Source organism: Myripristis murdjan, chromosome 19, assembly GCF_902150065.1.
Source record: "Myripristis murdjan chromosome 19, fMyrMur1.1, whole genome shotgun sequence".
In the NCBI taxonomy this organism is placed as follows: Eukaryota; Metazoa; Chordata; class Actinopteri; order Holocentriformes; family Holocentridae; genus Myripristis; species Myripristis murdjan.
The window spans coordinates 24678080-24704234 of record NC_043998.1 but is presented as its reverse complement, the minus strand read 5'-3'; the positions used below and the strand labels follow the sequence as shown (position 1 = coordinate 24704234).

At 43.0% G+C, this 26155-nt stretch overlaps 1 protein-coding gene across 1 annotated transcript in view; it reads left to right on the top strand.

Moving 5' to 3' along the window:
- The first annotated feature begins 484 nt into the window (after nt 1-484).
- The window catches only part of LOC115378255 (uncharacterized), a 39981-nt gene continuing 14310 nt past the window's right edge, over nt 485-26155 (top strand). The window contains 7 exon segments of the mRNA XM_030078445.1: nt 485-626; nt 903-1014; nt 3275-5303; nt 20110-20226; nt 20594-21019; nt 21346-21476; nt 25629-25799. Of these exon segments, the coding sequence (XP_029934305.1) occupies nt 485-626; nt 903-1014; nt 3275-5303; nt 20110-20226; nt 20594-21019; nt 21346-21476; nt 25629-25799 (3128 nt within the window).

The following is a 26155-nucleotide window of genomic DNA, read 5'->3' as shown; positions in this document are numbered from 1 at the left end:
CTCTGGATTGGAACAGAAACAGCATTCACACTCTTTCATTTGTGCATTCCTAAAGGGAATTTGTGCTTCACAAATTATTTGTGAATCTGCATTTATTTGTGCAGATCATCAGCGGCTCCTGGCTCCTTTACAAAGACCAAAACCTGCATGCATGAAACTGGTCGCCATGACAACTTCAAATTAAAATGTCAAATTTCACTGTAAGGTTGGGGCTGGGTGATAGAGACTAAATCAAATATAGAAATATTTTTTGACCAAATACCCCAGTATGGTTAATGTGGGGATGACTGCTGTTGCTCTGGAGTCAGTGCAGCTGCACTGACTCCATTTAATACAGTTAATGCCTTTTGTCCAATAGGAAACTAGAACATCAACCCATATATCATCCCTTTGGGGTGTGTGTGTGTGTGTGTGTGTGTGTGTGTGTGTGTGTGTGTGTGTGTGTGTGTGTGTTTGCACCTCTTAGACTGACTTAAATCAGAAGATGAGTGACCGTGTGGAGGAAGAGGAGGGCAGAGCAGAGTCTGCAGTGTCCAGCTGTCTGTCCATGAAGAGTGACTGGTCTAAAGATTCACCTCCACGCTTCAGTGGTGAACCTGGACCTTCAGACACAAAGTAAGACAGCTGTCAGAGTGCAGTGTGTGTTCACTGTTTTCTTGTGAAATCTGTTTGTGGCTCATGGAGAAAGTAGACGTGACCCCAAAACTGACGCTTCAGATCATGAGCCACATCCACTCTTTTAGCTGGACCCCCCCTCACAAAAAAAAAGGCTGAGACCAAACCATGAGCTGCTGGGAGCGACTGGGAAAGCTGGGAGCACCAGTGCTGCCAGTGGAAAAGTTAGTCTGGAGCCCTGATTTACAAGAACTAATAACATGTTTCAAACATTTGTGTTTCCAGAGGTTCCTACCACAGAGCAGAGTCTGCAGTGTCCAGCTGTCTGTCCATGAAGAGTGACTGGTCTAAAGATTCACCTCCACGCTTCAGTGGTGAACCTGGACCTTCAGACACAAAGTAAGACAGCTGTTAGAGTGCAGTGTGTGTTCACTGTTTTCTTGTGAAATCTGTTTGTGGCTCATGGAGAAAGTAGACGTGACCCCAAAACTGACGCTTCAGATCATGAGCTGCTGTGAGCGACTGGGAAAGCTGGGAGCACCAGTGCTGCCAGTGGAAAAGTTAGTCTGGAGCCCTGATTTACAAGAACTAATAACATGTTTCAAACATTTGTGTTTCCAGATGTTCCTGCCACAGAGCAGAGTCTGCAGTGTCCAGCTGTCTGTCCATGAAGAGCGACTGGTCTAAAGATTCACCTCCACGCTTCAGTGGTGAACCTGGACCTTCACACACAAAGTAAGACAGCTGTCAGACTGTGAGCCTGATGGAATATGATGACATGAGATTATCTAGCAGAGCAAGTAGTGAGGAGATCAAGAAAAGAGACTGCAAAGAGAGAAATGACTGCTCCCTGCTCTGCAATCCAGCTGTTCAACCAAAACACATCTGGCTCTGTGCTGTTTTCCACAAACTATGATGCTGTTTGATGTTTTGCACCAAAACACCTGAGAACATTTCCACGTGCACTCACAAGTTCTTCACACACCTGTGTCTGAAGTTTAGATTCACATTGACTGACAGATAAATCTGATCCTGTGCTGCTCAGACTGATGTGTATGTGATGCACCATGACTCACGTCACACATACACACACACACACACACACACACAAACACACACACACACAAACACACACACACACACACACACACACACACACACACACACACGTCAGCATGGAAGTGCTTCACCGTGAGCAGTGATGCCCATGATTTGAGTTAAAGTGTAGATCCTCCTGGTCAAATATTACTGCACTGCCAGTGGAAGCTGCTCAGTCAAATGTTTTACTTGAGTTAAAGTAATCTCTTTTAAAAATACATAATTATTCAAAAGTACATTTTCATTTCAACGTCAAGGTTCAGGGTAAAAAACACATGGTTCAACACATTGCTGTATTATTTTCACAATGCATTTACAGAACCTGAGAACTCTCTGAAAAAATATTGTTTCTAAGTTGGGCTAAATTTTAGTTTGTTTTTTGTTAGCCTCTGACCTCCAGCTGTGTGAATGAAAATGGGTTCTCTCCCCTTTGCAGACACGCCCACCTTCTGCTAATCCCATGCAGTTTGGGCCCCAAAGCCTGCAGTCCACATGTGTTCTTGTGACCTGTTGTAAAATGGTGTGTGTGTGCAGACTGGGGCCTAAACAGTCTTGGAGCTGCATCAGTTGCTTTGACTGGAAAGCTGAGACTCTTGTGGATTCAATGAGCCACATTTGATTCCTGTGTGATGATGCTGGCCCCCATAGCAGCCATTTCACTGCAGGCAGAGACTTTTGTCCAACTGGACGTCGCTGGAGAAAATGACCTCTAGTGACCTCTAGGAGAATCACAGCCTCATCAAACTTTACAGACACAAACTAGAGAGCGAGGCCGTTCAGAGGAGCTCTGCTTCTGCAGCTGGACTGACAGTCAGGGCCAGTTTCTGACACATTTCCACAACAAGGATAAGAGGATACTTAAAAAGTCTCAGAATCACAATATGTATTGATCGGCTCCCAGGTGTCATGACAGTATCGGATCAGGATATAAGCCTATTGTCCCAGCCTGAGTGTTGTAATACCTGACTTCTGATCCTGGAACCAGACAGGAGCACTGGGACCCAGCAAGAAAACCCACTTGGATGTGGAGGGGATTCAGACATTTGTTATGGGGTCTTCACTGGAGTTGTAACCATGGTGACTAATCTCAGGGTTAAGTCAAGGGGGTGTCGTCCTCTTTTGCTTGTTGAAAGGTTGTTGCAGCGAGTTTCCTCCTCAATTTGTATTGTGGAGATTTTTTGCTTTTGTTGTTGGTCAACTTTTCTTTTACAAATTGACAATAACAATCACATGAAAAAAAAAAACATGAGCTGTCAAGCTCTTGGATTGCTGTATTTGTCATAATCTGCTGCAAAAACTCAAAGTGGATGTCATGTTGCTTACATGGACATTTCTTCTTGTAAATCTTAATTGCATTAATATTAGAATATTTTAATCCATGTAAATGTAGTAACTGAAAGTGACATAAGAGACCGCTTATGATAATTGTAATAAGCTTGGATAATGTCAAGTGTCCCATTAACATGTTTGTTTGTTTTTTACTTTTTCTTTATTAGATTTTAAGATATGAGTTAAAACTTAATGTTGTCCAAACATAAACAAACTGCTTTCATCTCCACAGGGACAGGAAGAGGAGTCGAGGTGATGTGGAGGAGCAGCTGTCCTGCTGTGCTTTGTGTCAGGAGCTCCTGAGGGATCCAGTGTCCACCAGCTGTGGACACTGGTTCTGCAGACGGTGCATCACCTCATACTGGGACCAGTCTGATCCATCAGGAGACTCTGCCTGTCCCCAGTGTGGAGAAAGATCCAAAACAAGACCTGGACTGCAGACACCCAGTCAAACCAGCACAGTGGACGGCGGTCTGCAGGAGGTTTTAGACAAGCATAAGATCAGTCTGAGGACGAGATGTGAATTTGTGACAGAAGGAACTGCTGCAGCAGAAACTGGAACCCCCCTCAACAGGATCTACACTGAGCTCTACATTACAGAGGGAAAGAATGAAGAGGTTAATACCCAACATGAGGTGTGGCAGCTGGAGACAACATCCAAGATGGAGACCCTCAGTGACACTCCAATCAAGTGCCAGGACATCTTTAAACCCTTACCTGGCCAAGACACACACATCAGAGTAGTTGTGACGCAGGGCGTTGCTGGCATTGGAAAAACCTTCTCAGTGCAGAAGTTCACTCTGGACTGGGCAGAGGGCTTGGAAAACCAACATGTCAGTCTTGTGGTTCTGCTTTCGTTCCGGGAGCTGAACTTGATCAAAGATGAGCATTGCAGTCTTCTCCAGCTGCTCCGTGTTTTCCATCCAACATTACAGACGGTCACAGCAGAGCAGCTCGCCGTCTGTAAAGTCGTGTTCATCTTTGATGGCCTGGACGAAAGCAGGTTTTTATTGGATTTCCAGAACAATGAGGTCGTGTCTGATGTCACACAGACATCATCAGTAGACGTGCTGTTGACAAACCTCATCAAGGGGAATCTGCTTCCCTCGGCTCTCCTCTGGATAACTTCCAGACCTGCGGCGGCCAATCAGATCCCTCCTACATGTGTCGACAGGGTAACAGAAGTGCGAGGGTTCACTGACCTCCAGAAGGATGAGTACTTCAGGAGGAGATCCAGTGATGAGGAGCTGTCCAGCAGAATCATCTCACACATCAAGGCGTCCAGGAGCCTCCACATCATGTGCCACATCCCAGTCTTCTGCTGGATCACTGCTACAGTTCTGGAGCACATGTTGACTACAGACCAGAGAGGAGAGCTGCCCAAGAGCCTGACTGACATGTACTCACACTTCCTGCTTGTTCAGACACAGAGGAAGAACAACAAGTATGGTGAGAGTCGTGACAGGAGTCAGCAGGAGCTGATGAAGACTGACAGGGAAGTTCTTCTGAAGCTGGGCAGGCTGGCGTTTGAACATCTGGAGAAAGGCAACCTGATGTTCTACCAAGAAGACCTGGAGGACTGTGGTCTTGATGTCAGAGAGGCCTCGGTGTACTCAGGAGTGTGCACAGAGATCTTCAAAACTGAGTGTGTGCTCTTCCAGAGAAAAGTCTACTGCTTTGTTCATCTGAGCATTCAGGAGTTTCTCGCTGCAGTCTACATCTTCCACTGCTACACCAAGAGGAAAACAGAGGTATTGGCCAGAGTCATGAGAACACGCAAGAATCAGTTTGGTTACAATAAGCCATTGTTGGATATCTTCCTGAAGACAGTCATGTCTGAAGCCCTGGAGAGCAAAAATGGCCACCTGGACCTCTTTGTCCGTTTCCTTCATGGCCTCTCACTGGAGTCCAACCAGAGGCTCTTAGGAGGCCTGCTGGGTCGGACAAAGAGCAGGCCAAAAGACATCCAGACAGCCATCAAAAATCTTAAGGAGATGAACACCGACAGTGTCTCACCTGACAGAAGCATCAACATCTTCCACTGTCTGATGGAGATGAACGACCTCTCAGTAAACCAGGACATCCAAGAGTTCCTCAAGTCAAAGAACAGATCAGAGAAGGAACTCTCTGAGATCCACTGCTCAGCTCTGGCCTACATGCTGCAGATGTCAGAGGAGGTTCTGGATGAGTTGGACCTGCAGGCGTACAACACATCAGATGAGGGACGACGGAGACTGATCCCAGCTGTGAGGAACTGCAGGAAGGCTCGGTTAGTCCTGATGTGAAATCAACATTATACAAACAGTGTAGAGCTGCTTCCATACCTGACACCATCAGAAATACAATGAAGATATGTAGTTCTCTAAATATTCAGGATAAAGGATTGATTCAGTCAGAAAAAATATACTTCAGGCAGTCCAGGGTAAAAAGGAGGCAACATGATGCTGATGCCCATAGCAGCTCACCCCTACAATACTTCAAAATCAGAACCAGGTTTTTGCTGTGTAACTGAACTTGAACATCAGGTTTCGACTGCTTGGTTTCTTCTGTATCTGAAGGAAACTGAATCAGGTCAACTGGACTTAGTTATATGTCTAGAAGACGTTTTGCCCCTCATCCAAGTGGCTTCATCAGTTCACGCTGTTCACTAGACCAGACTGGTAGTCAGACTACCAGTCTGGTCTAGTGAACATTTATGTTACTGGTCAGGCAACAATGGAAAAATAAACATGACTTGTAACAAATAATTAGTGCCTCGGGGTAGCACCAAGAATTTTCGCAATTCCAATTTTACGGAAAATTTCGGCCATCCGAAATGAATGGCCAAAACTTCAGAAGGCTCCAGGGTGCAGAGCTTTTGACCTGCGTCCATGCACCCAATACGAAAAACGTGTGTCTTGCACACTAATGGTGGAATGTTTGGAGTGCCAGAGTGAGTGACATCACAGCTAGAGTGAAGCAGCCCTGAAAAATCGTGTAAAAATTGTGTCTTTTACTTGCTCCCATGGCCACAATTTTCACTCCACATGCATGAATTCGGGTAAAGTAGTAGGAAAACTAGTTTTGCTTTGAAAAATGTAATATAAATACAAAAGCAAAGTACCTTCAACTTTTTAAATGGTGACACTTAACGAGGCAGGAGTGCCAGCTCTCTCCCCCATAGACTCCCATTATATCTGGAACCCAAATTCTGGGGAGAGAAAAAGAAACACACACTTTTTTAACTCGCTCTAGGGCAGGCATTTTTGGCAGTTGAAACATAATTTTTACACAGTTTGAAAGCCCAAAGCGTTACCTTTCTCATGATACATTTTATTTTCTGCATGGAAACTGCACACCACGGTTACTTTTCCAGCTTGCCCATGCAGTTTCCCCAGAAACTGCACTTTTCTAGTTAGTGGGCAAGCTGGCAGCTTGCACACTCATGTTCTTCCTACTATTTCTTTCTTTCTTTCTTTCTTTATTATTCCATACGTTTTTCGGCGCGTTACTCTTCCTACAGCTTTCGGTTTAGGCCCATACAATGAATTGGAAAAATGTGCGGCCCGATTGGGAGACATTTGGAAATTACTTTTATAACGAATCCGACACACGGAATTTTCGCAATTCCAATTTTATGGAAAATTTCGGCCAACCGAAATGAATAGCCAAAACTTCGCAAGGCTCCAGGGCGCATAACTTTTAACCTGCGTCCACGCACCAAATATGAAAAACATGCGTCTTGTGGAGAAGAAGCGGCGTGTTGATTTTCAAACCAATCGGACTTTGCGATAAGTGGCATAAAACACAGTTTAAGTTTGTAGTCATTTTTGAGCCACCTCTAACTTTTGAATGAGTGTGTATTGCGTGAGCTAGAGTGCGTGACATCACAGCTAGAGTGTAGCAGCCCTGAAAAATTGCCTACAGCTTTTGTCTTAAATTTGCTCTACTGGCCACAATCTTCACTCCACATGCACAATTTTTGGAAAAGTAGTAGGAAAACTAGTTCTGCTTTGAAAAATGTAAATACAAAAGCAAAGAAATGTATACTTTTTATAGCTCTCTCCCCCATAGACTCCCATCATATCTGGAACCTACCAGCTGGGGAGAGAAGGAGAAACATACACTTTTTTAACTTGCCGAATCTCGGGCATTTTGGGGAGTTGCCGGAGTCCGCTCGGATTTACTGTCATTGAGAAAAAAGCATTTGTTTGACCACTACTTTCAGCCGATTCTCTCCCAAGTGCCACTGTCACTCATGCTGTTTGCTTCAATTTGCTACTCCTCCCACAGTTTCGAGCACACTAACATGCCCACACACAGACACACATATTCCTGTCTTTATATCCTTGTGAGAACATTGATTGACATAATACACACTCTACACACTGTTACATAGACACACACCTTCCTGTCTATAATAATTGTGAGGGCATTTATACACACTCTGCACACTCTTACACAAACGCACACACAATATAACTGAGTGCAGTTCACTTCGTTCATTAATTACTGTTCATACTTTTTAGTGACACAGACACACACACCACCATGCAGATACACACTCTTCCAGGCACATATACTACATAGCTGAATGTAATTGACTTTGTTTATACATCACTATTCTTACTTTTTAGTTCAGACGCGCACCCTCCTGAGGCACTCTCAAAATTTCCGCGGGGGAATTTTCTAGTTCTTCTTCTTCTTATTATTATAGTGAATTTCAGTTCGCTACTCCTACCACAGTTTCGAAAAAACCTATGACATTATTATTATGAAAATGTGTGTCACAGTCGGGACGGGTGTGCTATGACTTCTGTACATTCTTGGAGTTACCATGGCGACAAAAATCCCAAAAAACTGCGCCAAATGTCCCATCCACAATGAATGGCGCAAATTTCGCAAGGCCCTCTACTCTTACACTGTCAAGAATACCTCGACACAGTCAATGTACGAAATGTGCGGCTTGGTCAGATCTCCTACCCTGCAAATTTTGGTTGCAATCGCAGTTACCATGGCAACATAAATCGCGATTTAAATTTTCAAAAAATCCCATAGGAAATGAATGGGGAATTTGGAGCCACACAACTCGGTCAAATTTTAACCTAAAAACATGATTCAAATGGTGTCTGAACCAGAATCCTCAGGACTAATTTTGGTCCAAGTTTGGTAATGTTAGGCATTACCATGGCGACAAACATCATGAACAAAGTTTTGCAGAAATCCCATTAGGAATGAATAGGGACTTTGAAGCCGCATATCTCGGTCATATGGTCACGCAGAAACGTGAATCAAACTTTAAAAAGGCGACATTGACCAGGACTATTTTTGGTGTAAGGGCTATTTTCAAACACCTTACTGTTTTTTATAAAATCACAGTTTAAAGTTGGACTCATTTTCCCGCCTTTTTTCAGTTTTCAATGTGTGTGTATGTGGAAGTCGTTAAGCGGCTAGAGTGGGGCTCTAACTGACAGAGTGGGGAGCTGAGGTGAGGATTATCCAAAAAAATAAAACGTAAATCGCCCTCACAGGCACATAGTTTGAGGTACGCATGTCATTTTTTCCAAAGTGGTAGAGATTTAAGTCCTCTCTCACACGATGTATCTACTTTTACTGTGAGACCAACAGAATTTGAACGGCGAGCCTCTAAAGACAACATGCCCCCTCGTTTTCCCCCTGTAGGCCTCAATGTTATTTTACAGGAGAAGAACAGAGCCGTTTCTGTTTTTCACTGTTTTTTACATCGCTCTGATGTCCACATCTTAGACCCCAAGAGCACAAAAATACACGCAGTGCTTCAAGAACCCCTTGTGGCGCTCAGCGTCTGCTCGGTTTTCTGGTAAGAGTTACCGTTTTGGCACAAATTGGCCCAGAGTAAGTGATTTGCCAAGCACAAAATCTGCTCTCTGACGGGCATTTCTGTCAATGTTGCCTAGCAACAGAAGTGCTCGTACATATTGCACTGCTCTCCTGTAAAATTTTGGTTTGCTACTCCTCCCACAGTTTTGAGCGCACTCATACAAATTATACATCAAAGCGTGCGTTGACAAAAGTCTTGGCTTTTCAAGAATGTATGAATGTATTGGTCAACTTTGATAGTTTTTGATCAGTCCTTGTTGAAGAATCATCCTCAATTTAGAGAGGTTTTCCACTTTTTAATGGGAGGTAGCATCACATGTGCACACTAACATGCCCACACACAGACACACATATTCCTGTCTCCTTGTGAGGACATTTATTGACATAATACACACTCTACACACTGTTACATAGACACACACCTTCCTGTCTATAATACTTGTGAGGACATTTATCGACATAATGCACACTCTACACACTGTTACATAGACACACACCTTCCTGTCTATAATACTTGAGGACATTTATTGACATAATGCACACTCTACACACTCTTACACACACACACAAACACACACACACACACACACACACACACACAATATAACTGAATGTAATTCACTTTGTTCATAAATCACTATTCTTACTTTTTAGTGATTCAGACAGAAGTCAGACATTTACTACTCACTCAGACACACTCAGGAACAAAGAACAGAGGGGTCCTCCTCACCTGAAGAGCAGAGAGTGAAGGAGCTCAGGAGACTTAATATACCTGTGTGAGCTCCGGGGCTCTAGTTTCCCTGCGCAGTGCAGGGTGGCGCAGTGAGGCGAACCCCCTGCAGAGCTAGTTTCGAGCGCAGCGCAACCTGACGGGCGCACAGTTTGGTAGTTTGGCAGACCGAGGTGCGCTGAGATGGGAGTGGTGGCGCAGCAGGGGAAGATGTCGACAGATTCAGCTTGGTGTAGTGACAGTTTTGTGCCAAAAGGCTTCGCCGAGGTGCGCTCAAAGCTTGCCATCTGAAACCAGGTCTACTTTCAGCGCGAGGCGGAGCCAGTGTATGGAAGTTTGGCTGACCGGCACGCAGTGCGCACATGTCACCAAAACCTCACAATCAGCACAAACGGTGCCAATCTCCTTTGATCTGACATCAGCTGTGACGGGACAGTCGATATGGAGATAAATTTATGTGTAGCATAGTAGCATTGAATAGTGGTTTTTGTGGGTATTTATTACATTGTTAATGTGCCTGACATTCCAGAAACCTGCCTGTGAGGTTTTGGTGATGTGTCTGCACTGTGCGCCTGTCAGCCAAACTTCCACTTCACCGGCTCCGCTCCGCCTGCGGCGGCAGACCAGACGCCTATACGTGTACTGCTGCCTCCGCGGCTGAGTGTCGCATTACATGAGAGTGGAATACGCCGAAACACGGGGGCATGCCAAGTGACATGTAAACGGAATATTCCAGTTGCCGCGGCGTAGTTACCTTAACCGGAATATTGACCCGAACCGGAATATGGTGTGCATGTAAACGTAGTCATTGATTGAAAAGTCGACGTGAAAAAGTCTGGCGTCGTTAATGTCCTAGTAGCTAGCTAGTCCACTACTATCCACTACTACTGCCAGTCCAGGTAGTATCAGTGGATAGGATCCAGGGTTGCCAAGTCTGTGAGACAAAAGCAGCCAAACAGCAACTCAAAACCAGCCCAAAACCCGCCCAACCTGGTATAAAAAGGGCCCAAAAATCAGCCCAATACCAGAACTCAAAATATGCCCATAAAAATCCATATATGTTGCTTTTAAAGTCCAACAGCATTGCTATAATTGCAAAATGCACTATAATATCTATAAAATAACACCATAAACATTTAAGGCAATTTCCCGAAACAGTTCTTTCGCCTATTTAATTTACAGTATATCAGAACTTAAAATATAATATGGGATACCTTACTTCAGCTGACAGGCACTGGGCAGGAGTGGTGCTGATCATGTGATTGGTCATGTGCTGAGTGGCCTCACACAGCATTGGCATATTATTTGTCTGTGGAGCATGTGACATATGTTAGTTTATATGCTGATCTGGCCCGGAGTCAGTTTGACAGGATTTGGGTATAAACATTGGTCATTGAAAATATGAATCTTTATTCATGTCTGCCCAAGCCCAGCCCGCGGACAAAATTTGTTACCCACGGCAACACTTAAAAAGTAGCCCAATTTGGCGGAAAAAACGCGGACGTGGCAACCCTGATAGGATCACACGCACAAACCAATTGTGCTTAAGACTAATGTAAGAACCGCCCACCTCATTAACATACGACACAGAAATACAGAAATAAATAAATGTGGAAATGTAGAAATACAGAAATAAATGTAGGAATAAATAAATAAATGTAGAAATAAATGAAGGAATAAATAAATGAATAAATGTAGAAATAAATTAAAATCTAAATAAATAAATGTAAAAATAAATATATAAATACGCAAATAAATAAATATAGAAATAAATAAATACATGCATACATGTATAAATACACAAATAAATAAATGTATGAATAAAAACAGAAATAAATAAATAAATACATGTAGAAATATTTATTAATTTAATTATTTATGCATTTATATATTTATATGTGTATTTATTTATTTATTCATTTATTTATTGTTTTGTCATTTTTCGTCCTTCATAGTACCTATGGCTGTTTTCACGTCTACCGTATTTAGCACTGAATTTGAATTATTTTGGACCTTTGATCTTTTGTTGGTTTCTGTTAGAATGACCATCAGCGGCTGGATGATGCAGTAAAAGATGCCGAGGCATTTGGTGAGGTGTACCAAAACTAATGGTGATTATTCACCAAAACAAACAAAAGCAATACAACACAAACATGACAGCAGCACAGACACATGTACACATGTACACTGGCTCACCTGGATGCTTCCACAAACGGGTATACTTAATAAATTATTATGTAATAAGGTCTCACAGAGAAATAATATACAATATAATTTTACAGCTATTATTTACAATTATTTAAATACTACAATTACCTTCCACAAAATAACCAAATAAAACATAATTACAACAAGTATTTAGCACACCAACTACCGCCCCCATAACCCTAACAATAAAGTGCAAATATCACAACTACAGTGCAAAGTGCCTTCATTAAAGTGCATAGTTAAGCTGTCTGTTTACAGTGCAATTTATACAAACCAAGTTGTGCGATATGTACAAGGCTAAGCCATCAGCCACTAGTAACGACGTTGTCTTCTTCACAGTTTCACTGTCTGTTTATTTGTGTTTTTAATATTTTGATGTCTTCATTTCAGCTGTTGTCCTTATCTTTTCATTTATTCTGATGGTTTTGTAAAGCACTTTGGAACTTTGCTTTAAAAGTTTAATATAAATATAAATGATTATTATCAGCATTATTATTTATCTAATTGTTATAATAATTATTTCATGTTTTTTTCCTTCCGTTTTGAATATTTTGAAAGATCTCTGATTAATAAATATCCAAAACACTGGAAATCATAGCTACATATTTTATTCTTTATTCAGATTGAGAGACTGCGAGTTGTCAGGGAGCTGCTGTGCTTCTGTGGCCTTGGCTCTGAAGTCCAACCCCCATCTGACAGAGCTGGACCTGAGTGAGAACCTGCTGTGGGATTCAGGAGTGAAGCTGCTGTCTGATGGACTGGAGAGTCCAAACTGCAGTCTGAAGACTCTCAGGTCAGACTGCAGTTTTTAATGATGTGTGAACATGTAATATTCTGTTAGCTGAACAGGAGTTTTGCAGGCCTACATCTGAAATTGTTGTCAAACTGTATTCAATTTTAGACTTTCCTGAATTAATGTCTCATTTTGGTATTCCAAGAAACTCACAATTTCTCTACTTCAGAATAAGGTCAGCACTTAAGTCACTTAGGGTTCCTTGGGGATCTGAACTAACTAATCACCCTATAGTATCTCTGATGGAGAGAGAGCGGTATGAAAATACAGCATTTCATTCAAATTATGTATTATGTTATGAAGAGGAGGCCAGTGACGCTGTCACTGGCCAGGCAGGCAGAGACAGGGAGCGAGAGAGAGGAGAGATAGTCGCAGGAATGAGCCAGAAAGTAGCCTAATATTTTTATTATCAACCACAACCATTACTGCACTAACATAGCCACGGGAGTGATGAGAGGAAAAAAAATGTTTTGTTTTTTTTTCACTCGTCCTCCTGCAAGTAGCACCGGCGCGACCTAATTAAATTTTAACTCGCACCTTAAAAAAATTAGGTCGCACGCTGGAGCCCTGAGTAGGGGCGTCTGGTTCAGGTCATAAAGCCCATCTTATAAGATAACAATGCCCTCTTGTGGTTCGCCACGATACCTAGAATTCTGTCATGTTGGCTATGCTCCGGCATAGTAAGTAACCAGAGCACAAGATTCAAGATTCAAGATTTTTATTTGTCACATGCATGAATGTACAAGTGCAGTAGCAGTGAAATGCAATGGCGACCACTCCAGCACTGTGTAAGTAAAATGGATAAAAATAGAAAGAAAAATAGAAAGAATATATATACACTCCTATATACAATCCTATATACAATAAACAATATACAATTACAACTATGAGCATTAAGTGTGCATAAATAATAAATAGAAGTAAGATAGGAAATAGAAAATGAATGGATGAATGGGAACGTGAAGGCACTGACCCACGTCCATTTGAGCTGCCAATACCCTGAAGAGCAACTCGTTCCGACAGAGGTTCAGAGTTAGCATGACACCATGAACCAAGTGGCAGAACCTGATACCCGGTACTGGGATTCAGGAACATCCAACATCAACAATGCGGCAGAATTCCATACAGAGTCAGGAAAGATTGTTGTTTAATCATCTAAAGAGTAGCCTATATCACCTTGTCTTTGTTGTCATTAACACTTGCAATGTTCTGTCATCATAACAATCCGCCACCGCGGTAACATGATTTGCTGGGATGGGATGAAACTGATGGGAAGAAACTGATGACCGAGCGTATTTCGCTGGGTGAAAAGTCCCTGTAGTTAACAGTCACAGCAGCCCACCGTCCATTCCATTCACTGGTTTAGCTCTGCGTGTTCAAGCCGAAGCGTTGATTGTAGAACGTCTCTGCAGCTGCTGCGGAGGTGAATGAGTGTTGAGATCCTTGGAAGTATACCACAAGCGTTGCAGGGTATCGCAGGCTGAACTTGATCCCCTTCTCATAGAGCTGTAATTTCACTTTCTTGTAGGCGTTGCACTTAGCCGCCAGCCGAGTGCTCAGATCTGGGAAGACAAATATTTTCTTGCCCTCGTAGAAGAGCTGATGTTTCTTTATTACCAGTTGGAGGACACGTTTCCTCTCCTGAAATCGGTGGAAACAGAGAATGAATGGCCGCGGACATGCATTAGGACTCGGCTTAGGCATCAATGCTCTTTGGCATCTTTCCAATTCTGGAGGTTTGGTGAGGCTTTCGTCATCCAGCACTTTGACTAAAAGTTTGGACCCGCTCGCTGTCCTCCCCGACCCCCAGGACCCTGAGATTCACATGTCTCACTCTGTTCTCATACCCGTCCAACAAGTCTCTCAGACCGTTGTTTTCTTTCTTGAGGTCCAACACGGTGGACTCGAGCTCAGTTACGCTAGTCTCCAGCATGGTGATCCTGTCACTGTGGTCCGAGAGCGCAATCTCTGCCTCGCTAAAGCGGGACTCATATGACTCAATTTTGAGTCAGATTCCAGTGTCATCTGTATCGATGAAAGCGAGCTCTTGATTAGATTTGTCAGCTCCTCTGTCATATTAGTGCGGGTCTTTTCCAGTTCTGTCACCAACATGCCTAGTGTTAGTGGCTCAGACATCATTGCACGTGTAGTGCGTCCCTCTTCAGTACTCTAAACCGCTGTTTTGTCTTTCTTGTCTTTGCCTTCCAACATCCCGGTTGTGTATTTAGTAAAAAATGGGTCATTGGTGTAAAGTTAAAATCACTTTATAGGCATAACTATCAAAGTACAGTCAACTATGCTCGGAAACTCCCCTCTGCACATCTTCTCTAGCACACGATCAACCCGGAAGCCTTGTCCTGCCTTTTTGAATATTTTGAAAAATCTCTGGCTGATAAATATCCAAAACACTGGAAATTATAGCTACATATTTTATTCTTTATTCAGATTGCGTGACTGCAGCTTGTCAAGGAGCTGCTGTGCTTTTCTGGCCTCAGCTCTGAAGTCCAACGCCCATCTGACAGAGTTGGATCTGAGTAAGAACCGGCTGCAAGATTCAGGAGAGGAGCTGCTGTCTGCTGGACTGGAGAGTCCAAACTGCAGACTGGAGACTCTCAGGTCAGACTGCACTTTCTAATGATGTGTGAACATGTAATATTCTGTTAGATGAACAGGAGTTTTACAGGCTTCCATCTCAAATTGTTGTCAAACTGTATTTTCACACAATCCTTGTGTGCTGAAATGAAAAACTGTGAATTTCAGTGATGATATTGTACATTATTTCAACATGCAGGGGTCCAAATGGTCTCTGTCTGTGGGAATCTGATATTTATTGTGGTAATTCCACAGAACGCATCGAGGACACCATCATGGAGGTCTTGGTCCAACTATGGATTCACAAAGGATTCCAATATTTTCTTTGATGAATCATCAGGGACAAAAATCCCATGTGAACCTCAACTAAACCTTTAGGACCTCTTGTATTTCATTCATTATTATTTTGATCATCTTCACACACTTTTTCACAGCTCACCTACTTCCCATGCAAAACTTTGTTTAAACTCTGCAGGCTGACAGACGACCACACCAAATGAACATTTTGTATATTTCAGGATATTTTCTGTCTCTAGTCCCTCAGACTGAGCCATATGAACACAGTCACCTGTCACCATGTTTTTGACTGAATACTGTGATATCCATATTGTGAGGATATTGTTAGGATGACTGGTTGGTGCTTTCATGAAAGTGTCAGTTAGTGCTGAACAGTCATTAGTAATATGGATATGATAAGCGAGCAGGCTGAGGCCAATAACAGAGCAGCGAGGAGCGTCTAATAAGTTGAGAAAAGTGCATCCCTTTACTGTAATGCAGCCTTTAAAAGCAGGAGAGGACAACACTGATGCCATAAGATATTACCATATCCCAAATCCCACATGATATCTGATCTCATATCACAGTATTATATCAGTATATTAATGGGCACACCTCTACTGCCATCACCTGATCAGTCTTTTTATTTACTCATTTATTTTTTAAATGTTATTTTTATTTTGGAAAAGCATTCCTTAAACATTGTCGATTGAGGAAGTGGCGCGCAATGCAGGCTTTCTCAGCACACTGTGACGTTTACCAGCTCTCTCACAGCTGCCACGGCTTGGTTTTTTCTTCTTTTTTCTTCTCTGATCTGCCCTGAAGAGAAGGCGCTTTGGACCGAAGGAGCTCCTCTGGGAGAGAGCAGGACAGCGAGGTGAAATTGCCCTGCAGAAATCGCTGCGGACACCTTCCTGCAGAGATAGCTGTGGACACCTACAGAAGGTCGCATTACTTGGGACAAGGATATTTCACCTGGAGAAGGATGGAACTATACCTTGGACTCCAGCTGTTAAGCTGCCATCAGCGAAAGCTGTGCTATCAGCCAAGTGACACTGCTAAGCTAGCGCATATAGTCATCAATGAATCCAGGACTGTGTCGGAAGAGCAGAGTGTCGCCAACGATAATAATGCCATTCGGTGTGTGGAGCAAAACCAAAGTAAACTAGCCAAAATATTCTGCACCGTTGTTTCAGTCTATAATTTCTCCCCTTTATTTATACCCAATGTTGTATCTTATACCGTTGTAAAGCCTGATTCGTCCTCTTTCCAATGAGATACAACTTGTAAGGATCCTGCATTTCTGGAATGAGTGGCACCGGAAATTGTGTCGGAAGCGACCAATGTCCTTTCAGTCAATCAAAATTCCCTTCAATGTTCTTCTGTTGGTAATTTAAATTTTACTCACAGGTGTACCTAACTGGCACTTAATTGACAGCATATGGCTCATTGCGCTTCCCACCTGTTTAGCTGTGTTGCCTCATCCTTACAGTTATACCCTATTGTAAAGGGGACTGGCATTCCAACAGTATAACTCACAAATCCAATTGGTCTTATCACAGAGGAGAAATGATCAACTGAAAACACACTGAATGGGATTTTGCTCTCCTCAAAAAGGCGGGCAGGGGACATTTATAGCCATGTTGGTCATACCAATCGATTGACAATCCTTACAACTTATTTCTCATTGAAAATGGGACTAATCAGGCTTTCTAACGGTATAAAAGACAACACCAGTCGGTACTGTTAAATGGGAGAAATGATCAACTGAAAAAATATTGCAGGGGATTTTCTCCCCAAAAAAATTGGTCGCTTCCGACACAATTACCAGTGTCACTCATTGCAGAAATGCAGGATCCTTACAATGTAAGGATCCTGCATCTCATTGGAAAGAGGACGAATCAGGCTTTACAACGGTATAAGATACAACACTATTGGGTATAAATTAAGGGGAGAAATTATAGACTGAAAAAGTGGTGCCGAACTTTTTTTGCCTAGTTTATATCCGCCGTAGTGTAGTGATACTTGAAGCGGCAGGGAATGAAAATGAACGGAGATAGAAATGGAGATAAGTCGATGGCAGACTGAAACACTGAAACATGATTTTACTGAACTGCTGATAATGCTTCATGCCATAGAAATAGAAGCATACATTAGTGACCCTCTACCACCAGCCAATAACAGCATAGACCAATTTAGCAGGCTCCTAGGATTGAATAGATGGCTCTCAGTTGCTTGCCCACTACACAAGGTGAATTTTATTGACAATTTTAATATATTTTGGAAGCGCAAGGGACTTTTCAAGCAGAATGGAGTCTTTCTGAACAGATCTGGAGCAAAACTGTTGAGCTCACACATCCATTATTCCATTTGCCACCCAATGGTGACAAAGTGCAAGGATGTGACCCCTGCCCCACAAATAGCAGAAAATGACCCTGCTACAGTGACAACTGGAATAACTCCACTTCGCCCTGTATCAGACCATGACCTTGCGATGGTGAGCCTGCATGCTGAAGCAATCTCGCTATCAACACCCAAGGACAACCTCTACACCCCTCCACCACTGCCAGCCTATACAGAGGAGGAGCCAGACAGAGCCCAGGAGCCTGTTACTGTGCTGGAGGAGATTGTCAAAAGACGAATATTGGATGACATAGCAGAAGAAAAATTCTCTAATATTATGACATCATGTGAGCCATACAGTTCAGACTGTTCTTTAAATTCCATGGTTGAAAATCTCAACAACATGTTGTCATGCACTTTGGATACTGTTGTTCCACTAAGGGTTAAAAAGAAGTCAACTAACAGAATTTCCCCATGGCTAAATAATAGCAGTATTAATCAAAACAAACGAAAGTGCCAGGCAGCTGAAAGAAAATGGAGAAAAACTAAACTCACTGTTCACTGTGATATATATAAGGCAGCCATGGCCACCTACAATAAATCAATACGATTGGCAAGAAAGGATTACTTCTCCAAGATTATCACAGAGAATGCAGGGAATTCTAAAATATTATTCTCCACTGTCAACCAGCTGCTCAACCCTGCCCCCACCCTTCCACAGTCTTCTGCATCAAAATATGAAGAACTGTCCCTATTCTTCAGTAACAAAATAACATCAGTCAGAGCCAGCATTACTTCTGATGTAAACACAATCAGAGCCAACATTACTTCTCATATAAACACCGATAGCATCTGCAAACCCTGTAGAAAAGTAACCATGGGCAAATTCACCTCTATCACATCAACCAAACATTACAAAACTGTAATGGAATGTTAACTCTGCTACTTCTTGTGTTGATCCAATACCTACAACATTTTTTAAGCGAACATTTGACTGTCTCAGATTATGTCCTAAAGATTATAAATACATCCCTTCAAACAGGCATATTCCCAGACGCATTCAAAACTGCTGTTATAAAACCCTTATTAAAGAAACCCAACCTTGACAGTAATGTACTGACCAGCTACAGACCTGTAGCAAACCTGCCCTTCTTCTCCAAAATACTTGAAAAGTAGTCTCAACCCAAGTAAATCTTTTTCTCAACAAAAACATTATGGAAGAATTTCAGTCAGGCTTCAGAGCAGGCCACAGTACTGAAACCGCTCTCACAAAATAATCAGTGACCTCAGACTAAACTCTGACGCGAATAAGGTCTCGATTCTTGTTCTATTAGACCTAAGTGCTACATTTGACACAACTGACCATAACATCCTAATTAATCAGCTGGAAAAGCTAATTGTTTTCTCCGACCATGTATTACAATGGTTTAGGTAGGGTAGGCCTACCACTAATAAATCAGAGCACTACAATAAAAAAAAGGCTTAAATAATACTAAGGATTTAAATGCTTGCATCTCCTCTACTGAATCACAGTTAATGATCATGCGCACTAGCAACTTACACATAATAATCAAACTGCAATCTTGAAGCAAACAATCAAGGGACCAAACAATATTCATCCAAAAGGGATATATATATATCTTCAACCTACAGCAATGAATTATCTAGCCACCTTACAACATAAATCCATAAACATTTAACTACTGCAAATTAAATAAATACTCACTTCAATCACACATAACCCTTACTCTGCACTGCTGCAAAGGATCACCAACGTGTGCTCAGTCTGGCTGCCAAACAGACCAATACAATGCAGGAGGATATATAGCCAAACAATCAGTGATAATGAGCCCAGGTGAGAATGAGCTCAGGTGAGTGTGGACGGGTCCATACCAATGAAGTGGAGGAGGAGTGATAACTAGTATGGCTCTTCTCAACAATGTCAGACTTGGAGATCATGTATCTAAGAAATCGGTCCACTATTATTCTCCCTATATACACTACTCACAAAAAGTTAGGGATATTTGGCTTTTGGGTGAAATTTATGGAAAATGTAAAAAGTTCACGCTATAGTGAATTGCAAGATGGCGAGTCCAGACGCCGTCGTGACTGCTCCGCGGTGTGGAGCAGTCATGGTGTGTCCAACTGGTGTGATCCAAGGAATGTTTCTGTTCTGTCGCGCTCTTGCTCACCGGACCTCGAACATCTGGCAATCCTCTGTCGCCCTTTCTATCTGCCCCGGGAGTTCTCTGCGGTCATCGTCTTTGCCATTTATATTCCACCACAGGCAGACACGGACACTGCTCTCAATACTCTGCATGACACCATCAACAAACATTATGCTAAACACCCGGACGCAGCCCTCATCGTGGCCGGTGACTTCAACAAGGCGAACCTAAAAAAGGTTATGCCCAACTTTTTCCAACACGTCACATGTCCCACGAGGGGTGACAACATTTTGGATCACTGTTATACCCCATTCAAGAACGGATACAAAGCCATATCACTGCCGGCTTTTGGTAAGGCTGACCATGACGCCATTTTCCTCTTACCAAAATATAAACAAAGGCTAAAACAGGAAGCCCCGGTATCGCGAGAGGTCAGACGCTGGTCCGCCCAATCAGAGGCCACACTACAGGACGCGCTGAGTGATGTAGACTGGGACGAGTTCGGATGACGTTAATGTGTTTACGGAAGTGGCTACGTGCTTTATATCCAAGCTTTTAGATGATACCATTCCTATGGTGACTGTGAAGGTTTTTCCTAATCAGAAACCGTGGGTGGATAAGTCTATCCGCGAGGCTCTGAAAGCACGTACCGCTGCCTATAACGAGGGACTCATCACCGGAGATATGTCACCGTACAAAGCGGCAGCCTACAAGCTCAGGAAAGCGGTGAAAGCAGCTAAGAGGCGATACAGGGATAAGGTGGAGGAACAACTGTGCGACCGCGACAGCAGACGCATGTGGCAAGGACTGCGGACGATTACGGACTATACAGGACGAGTGAACACCTCGGCTGTGGTGGACTCCTCACTGGCGGAAGAGCTTAATACCTTCTTCGCTCGCTTTGAGGCTGGCGGCGCTAACGCTAACGCTAGCGCTGTGGCTAACGCAATCGAGGCAGGCGGCCTGACCGGTGAGGAGGACCGCCCACTCTCGCTCTCGGAGCACGACGTCAGGAGAGCTCTGAGGCGAGTGAACAGCAGGAAGGCAGCCAGCCCAGGGGCCTGGGGCTGAGTCCCTCACTCTGCTCCTGGGTTCAGAGCTTCCTGACTGGCAGACCACAGGTGGTGAAGGTTGGAGCCCACACCTCCAGCTCCCGTACCCTCCACACTGGTGCCCCCCAAGGCTGCGTACTGAGCCCTCTGCTATACTCCCTGTACACCTATGACTGCACAGAGACACACCAATCCAACATCATTGTGAAATTCGCGGATGACACAGTGGTGGTAGGCCTGATCTCTAATAACAACGAGACGGCCTATCTGGAGGAGGTGGAGCTGCTGTCTTCTTGGTGTAAGGACAACAACCTAGACCTGAATGTTGACAAGACCAAGGAGGTGGTGGTCGACTTCAGGCGAGAGAGGCAGAGGATCCACTATGCGCCGCTCAGGATCTACGGGACCCCGGTGGAGAGAGTAAGCAATTACAGGTATAGTACAGGCCAAAAGTTTGGACACGCCTTCTCATTCAATGCGTTTTCTTGATTTTCATTGTAGATTTTACATTGTAGATTCTCACTGAAGGCATCAAAACTATGAATGAACACGTGGAGTTATGTACTTAACAAAAAAAGGTGAAATAACTGAAAACATGTTTTATATTCTAGTTTCTTCAAAATAGCCACCCTTTGCTCTAATTACTGCTTTGCACACTCTTGGCATTCTCTCAATGAGCTTCAAGAGGTAGTCACCTGAAATGGTTGTCACTTCACAGGTGTGCCTTATCAGGGTTAATTAGTGGAATTTCTTGCTTTATCAACGGGGTTGGGACCATCAGTTGTGTTGTGCAGAAGTCAGGTTACTACACAGCCGACAGCCCTATTGGACAACTGTTAAAATTCATATTATGGCAAGAACCAATCAGCTAACTAAAGAAAAACGAGTGGCCATCATTACTTTAAGAAATGAAGGTCAGTCAGTCCGGAAAATTGCAAAAACTTTAAATGTGTCCCCAAGTGGAGTCGCAAAAATCATCAAGCGCTACAATGAAACTGGCACACATGAGGACCGACCCAGGAAAGGAAGACCAAGAGTCACCTCTGCTTCTGAGGACAAGTTCATCCGAGTCACCAGCCTCAGAAATCACAAGTTAACAGCAGCTCAGATCAGAGACCAGATAAATGCCACACAGAGTTCTAGCAGCAGATCCATCTCTAGAACAACTGTTAAGAGGAGACTGCGCCAATCAGGCCTTCATGGTCAAATAGCTGCTAGGAAACCACTGCTAAGGAGAGGCAACAAGCAGAAGAGATTTGTTTGGGCCAAGAAACACAAGGAATGGACATTAGACCAGTGGAAATCTGTGCTTTGGTCTGATGAGTCCAAATTTGAGATCTTTGGTTCCAACCGCCGTGTCTTTGTGAGACGCAGAAAAGGTGAACGGATGGATTCCACATGCCTGGTTCCCACTGTGAAGCATGGAGGAGGAGGTGTGATGGTGTAGGGGTGTTTTGCTGGTGACACTGTTGGGGATTTATTCAAAATTGAAGGCACACTGAACCAGCATGGCTACCACAGCATCCTGCAGCGACATGCCATCCCATCCGGTTTGCGTTTAGTTGGACCATCATTTATTTTTCAACAGGACAATGAGCCCAAACACACCTCCAGGCTGTGTAAGGGCTATTTGACCAAGAAGGAGAGTGATGGAGTGCTGCGGCAGATGACCTGGCCGCCACAGTCACCGGACCTGAACCCAGTCGAGATGGTTTGGGGTAAGCTGGACCGCAGAGTGAAGGCAAAGGGGCCAACAAGTGCTAAACACATCTGGGAACTCCTTCAAGACTGTTGGAAAACCATTTCAGGTGACTACCTCTTGAAGCTCATGGAGAGAATGCCAAGAGTGTGCAAAGCAGTAATCAGAGCAAAGGGTGGCTATTTTGAAGAAACTAGAATATAAAACATGTTTTCAGTTATTTCACCTTTTTTGTTAAGTACATAACTCCACATGTGTTCATTCATAGTTTTGATTCCTTCAGTTCGAATCTACAATGTAAATAGTCATGAAAATCAAGAAAACGCATTGAATGAGAAGGCGTGTCCAAACTTTTGGCCTGTACTGTACCTCGGGGTTCACATCTCTGAGGACCTGACTTTGACCACACACACCACCACCCTGGTGAAGAAGGCTAGGCAGCGGTTGTACCACCTCAGGTGGCTGAGGAACGTTAAGATCTCTACTTCGCTGCTGAAAACCTTCTACACCGCCACAGTCGGGTCTGTGCTCTCTGTGAGCATCACCACCTGGTATGGCAGCTGCAGCTCCCTGGACAGGAAGGCCCTTCACAGAGTGATCCAATGTGCTGAGCGCATCACCCACACAGCACTGCCCGGCCTCCAGGACATCTACACCCACACAGCACCGCCCGGCCTCCAGGACATCTACACCCGGCGGCGCAGATCTAGGGCAAGTCGGATCATCAAAAACACTCACCATCCCAACCATAGACTGTTCGAGTGGCTGCCCTCAGGCAAGCGGCTTCGCTCCATCAAAGCCAGGACTGAGAGGCTGAAAAGAAGCTTCTTCCCCCAGGCTACACGGATCCTGAACTCTTAATAACAAAACACTTGATAACAGACCACAACACCACGTACCACCCACCTGCAGTATCAGACAGCTCAGCACCTTACTATCCCCTGCTGTCTGATGCTCTTCAGGGTTTTGCCTTCTACCTATTTGTACTTATTGTATATTGTTGTATATTGTACATAGGTTGTACATTGTAAATAGGAATGTAAATAGGAATGTTATATATACTTTCTATTTTATCTTGATTTTATTTTATTTTTTTAACTATTTTATTCTATCTATTTTTACTTGCACAGTGCTGGAGTTGTTGCAGTTACATTTCACTGCAGCTGTACCCGTACATTTATGCATGTGACGAATAAATCTTGAATTTGAACTTGAGCTTGAACTTGAACATACATACATACATACATGACATGTGTATGCCTGTACATAGATACACAAATATACATCCAACACTGTGGAATCAATTAAAATCTGATCTTATTAGTTTAATGTATTCAGTCCACTTGGTCCATATCAGCTAGAATTTTTCTTTTTGGATCCTGAGGGAAAATGACAGCCGTTCCATAATCTATATTTCATGTACTATTTCTATCCATTCATCAGTGACTGGTGGGTCTGGTTTTAGCCATCTCCTTGTGATCATCTTTTTACTTGCCGCCAAAAGTATTTGAGCCAGTTTCTTGTCATTTTGCTCCATCTTTCAAATGGGATTTCACCCATGTAGATAGCATCACATCTAAAAGGAATGGTACTTCCAAATAAATTATTTAGATGCTTATGTATTTCTTGCCAATGAGGGACATGAACCTGGCAATTCCAGAAGATATGGAAGTGATTGGCATCATTTATCTCCTTCAGCAACTACCACCATCTCCAAAATGCCTTTTTTTTTTTACAAGGGAGTCCTAAACAATGGTGCAATATTTTTGCAGCAGAGCTCTGGCCATGCAGTGGAACTGGTTGAATTCCACTGCACTTTTTTGATATCTTTTCTTCTCAGGTGTTATCTTTATCTTCCCATGCGTGAAAATTCACCATATATTGCACAAAGGTCCAGTCCCATGCCAGATTACCTCAGATGCAAACACAAGCCAATAGTCCTGATGGTGGCGCTACAGCAATCATCTAAATTTCAAAACTCTGAAAATTCATAACAAATCAACCATATGTGCTACAGCTTTGCAACTTTCACCAATATGTAGCCCCGATACTGAAGAAACTTTCATGCATTCAAACCTATTGCAAATTATGCAATCCATCACTCTATAAAATGTATTAAACCTATCTCCTCCAACAATTTTTGCTCAAATGTCGCGAAACTTGCTACAGAGCATCTTCAGACTGTCCTACACAAACATCTTGGCGCTACAGCAAGCCTCTAAATTTCAAAACTTTGAAAATGTATAATAAATCAACCATATGTGCTGCAGCTTTGCAACTTTCATCAAAATGTAGCCCCAATACTGAAGAAACCTTTGTACACTTTAGACTTAAACATCACTTTTTCACTTATGGAGCAAATCATTCATTATTAAAAACAAATCACCAACATCTCCATGCTTTCTAGATGCAATATGTGTATTTTCAGATTTTTGTCTTGATGACTGATTTTTTTAACAGTGGTTTGAAATCTGTCTTTCCATGCATAGGTGGGTGCTATCATGTGACTGGCTTAGTCAGTTTGTGAAGCCTCACATGAAGTGACACTTGCCAATTACCTCAGTGAGATAGAAGGCGCTCCTTGGTCTCAGAGATTGTGCGTTCAAGCCTCAACTGGTGCAGAATTCACATTAGAATGCCACCTATCATTTCATCTTCGAATTGCCTAAAATTGCCCGACCCTGACCATTGCTGCGCAGCAGCTATAATTTTTATCTTTTCATTTACTCTGATGGTTATGTGAAGCGCTTTGGGACTTTGCTATGAAGGTGTAGCATAAATATAAATGAGTATTATCATTGATAATATAATTCTATCTATAAAATCTCTGTCTGATAAATATCCAAAAAACTGGAAATTATAGCTACATATTTTATTCTTTTTTCAGATTGAGTCACTGCAGGTTGTCAGAGAGCTGCTGTGCTTCTCTGGCCTCGACTCTGAAGTCCAACCCCCATCTGACAGAGCTGGACCTGAGTGAGAACCAGCTGCAGGATTCAGGAGTGGAGCTGCTGTCTGCTGGACTGGAGAGTCCAAACTGCAGACTTGAGACTCTCAGGTCAGACTTCACTTTTTAATGATGTGTGAACATATAATTTTCTGTTAGATGAACAGGAGTTTTACAGGCTTACATCTCAAATTGTTGTCAAACTGTATTTTCATACAGTCCTTGTGCGTTGAAATGAAAAACTGTGAACTTGAGTGATGATATTGTACATTATTTCAACATGCAGGGGTCCAAATGGCCTCCGTCTGTGGGAATCTGATATTTATTGTGGTAATTCCACAGAACGTATAGAGGACACCATCATGGAAGTCTTGGTCCAACTATGGATTCACAAAGGATTCCAATATTTTCTCTGATGAATCATCAGTGACAAAAATTCCATGTGGGCATATCAGTGCATTCTGGTA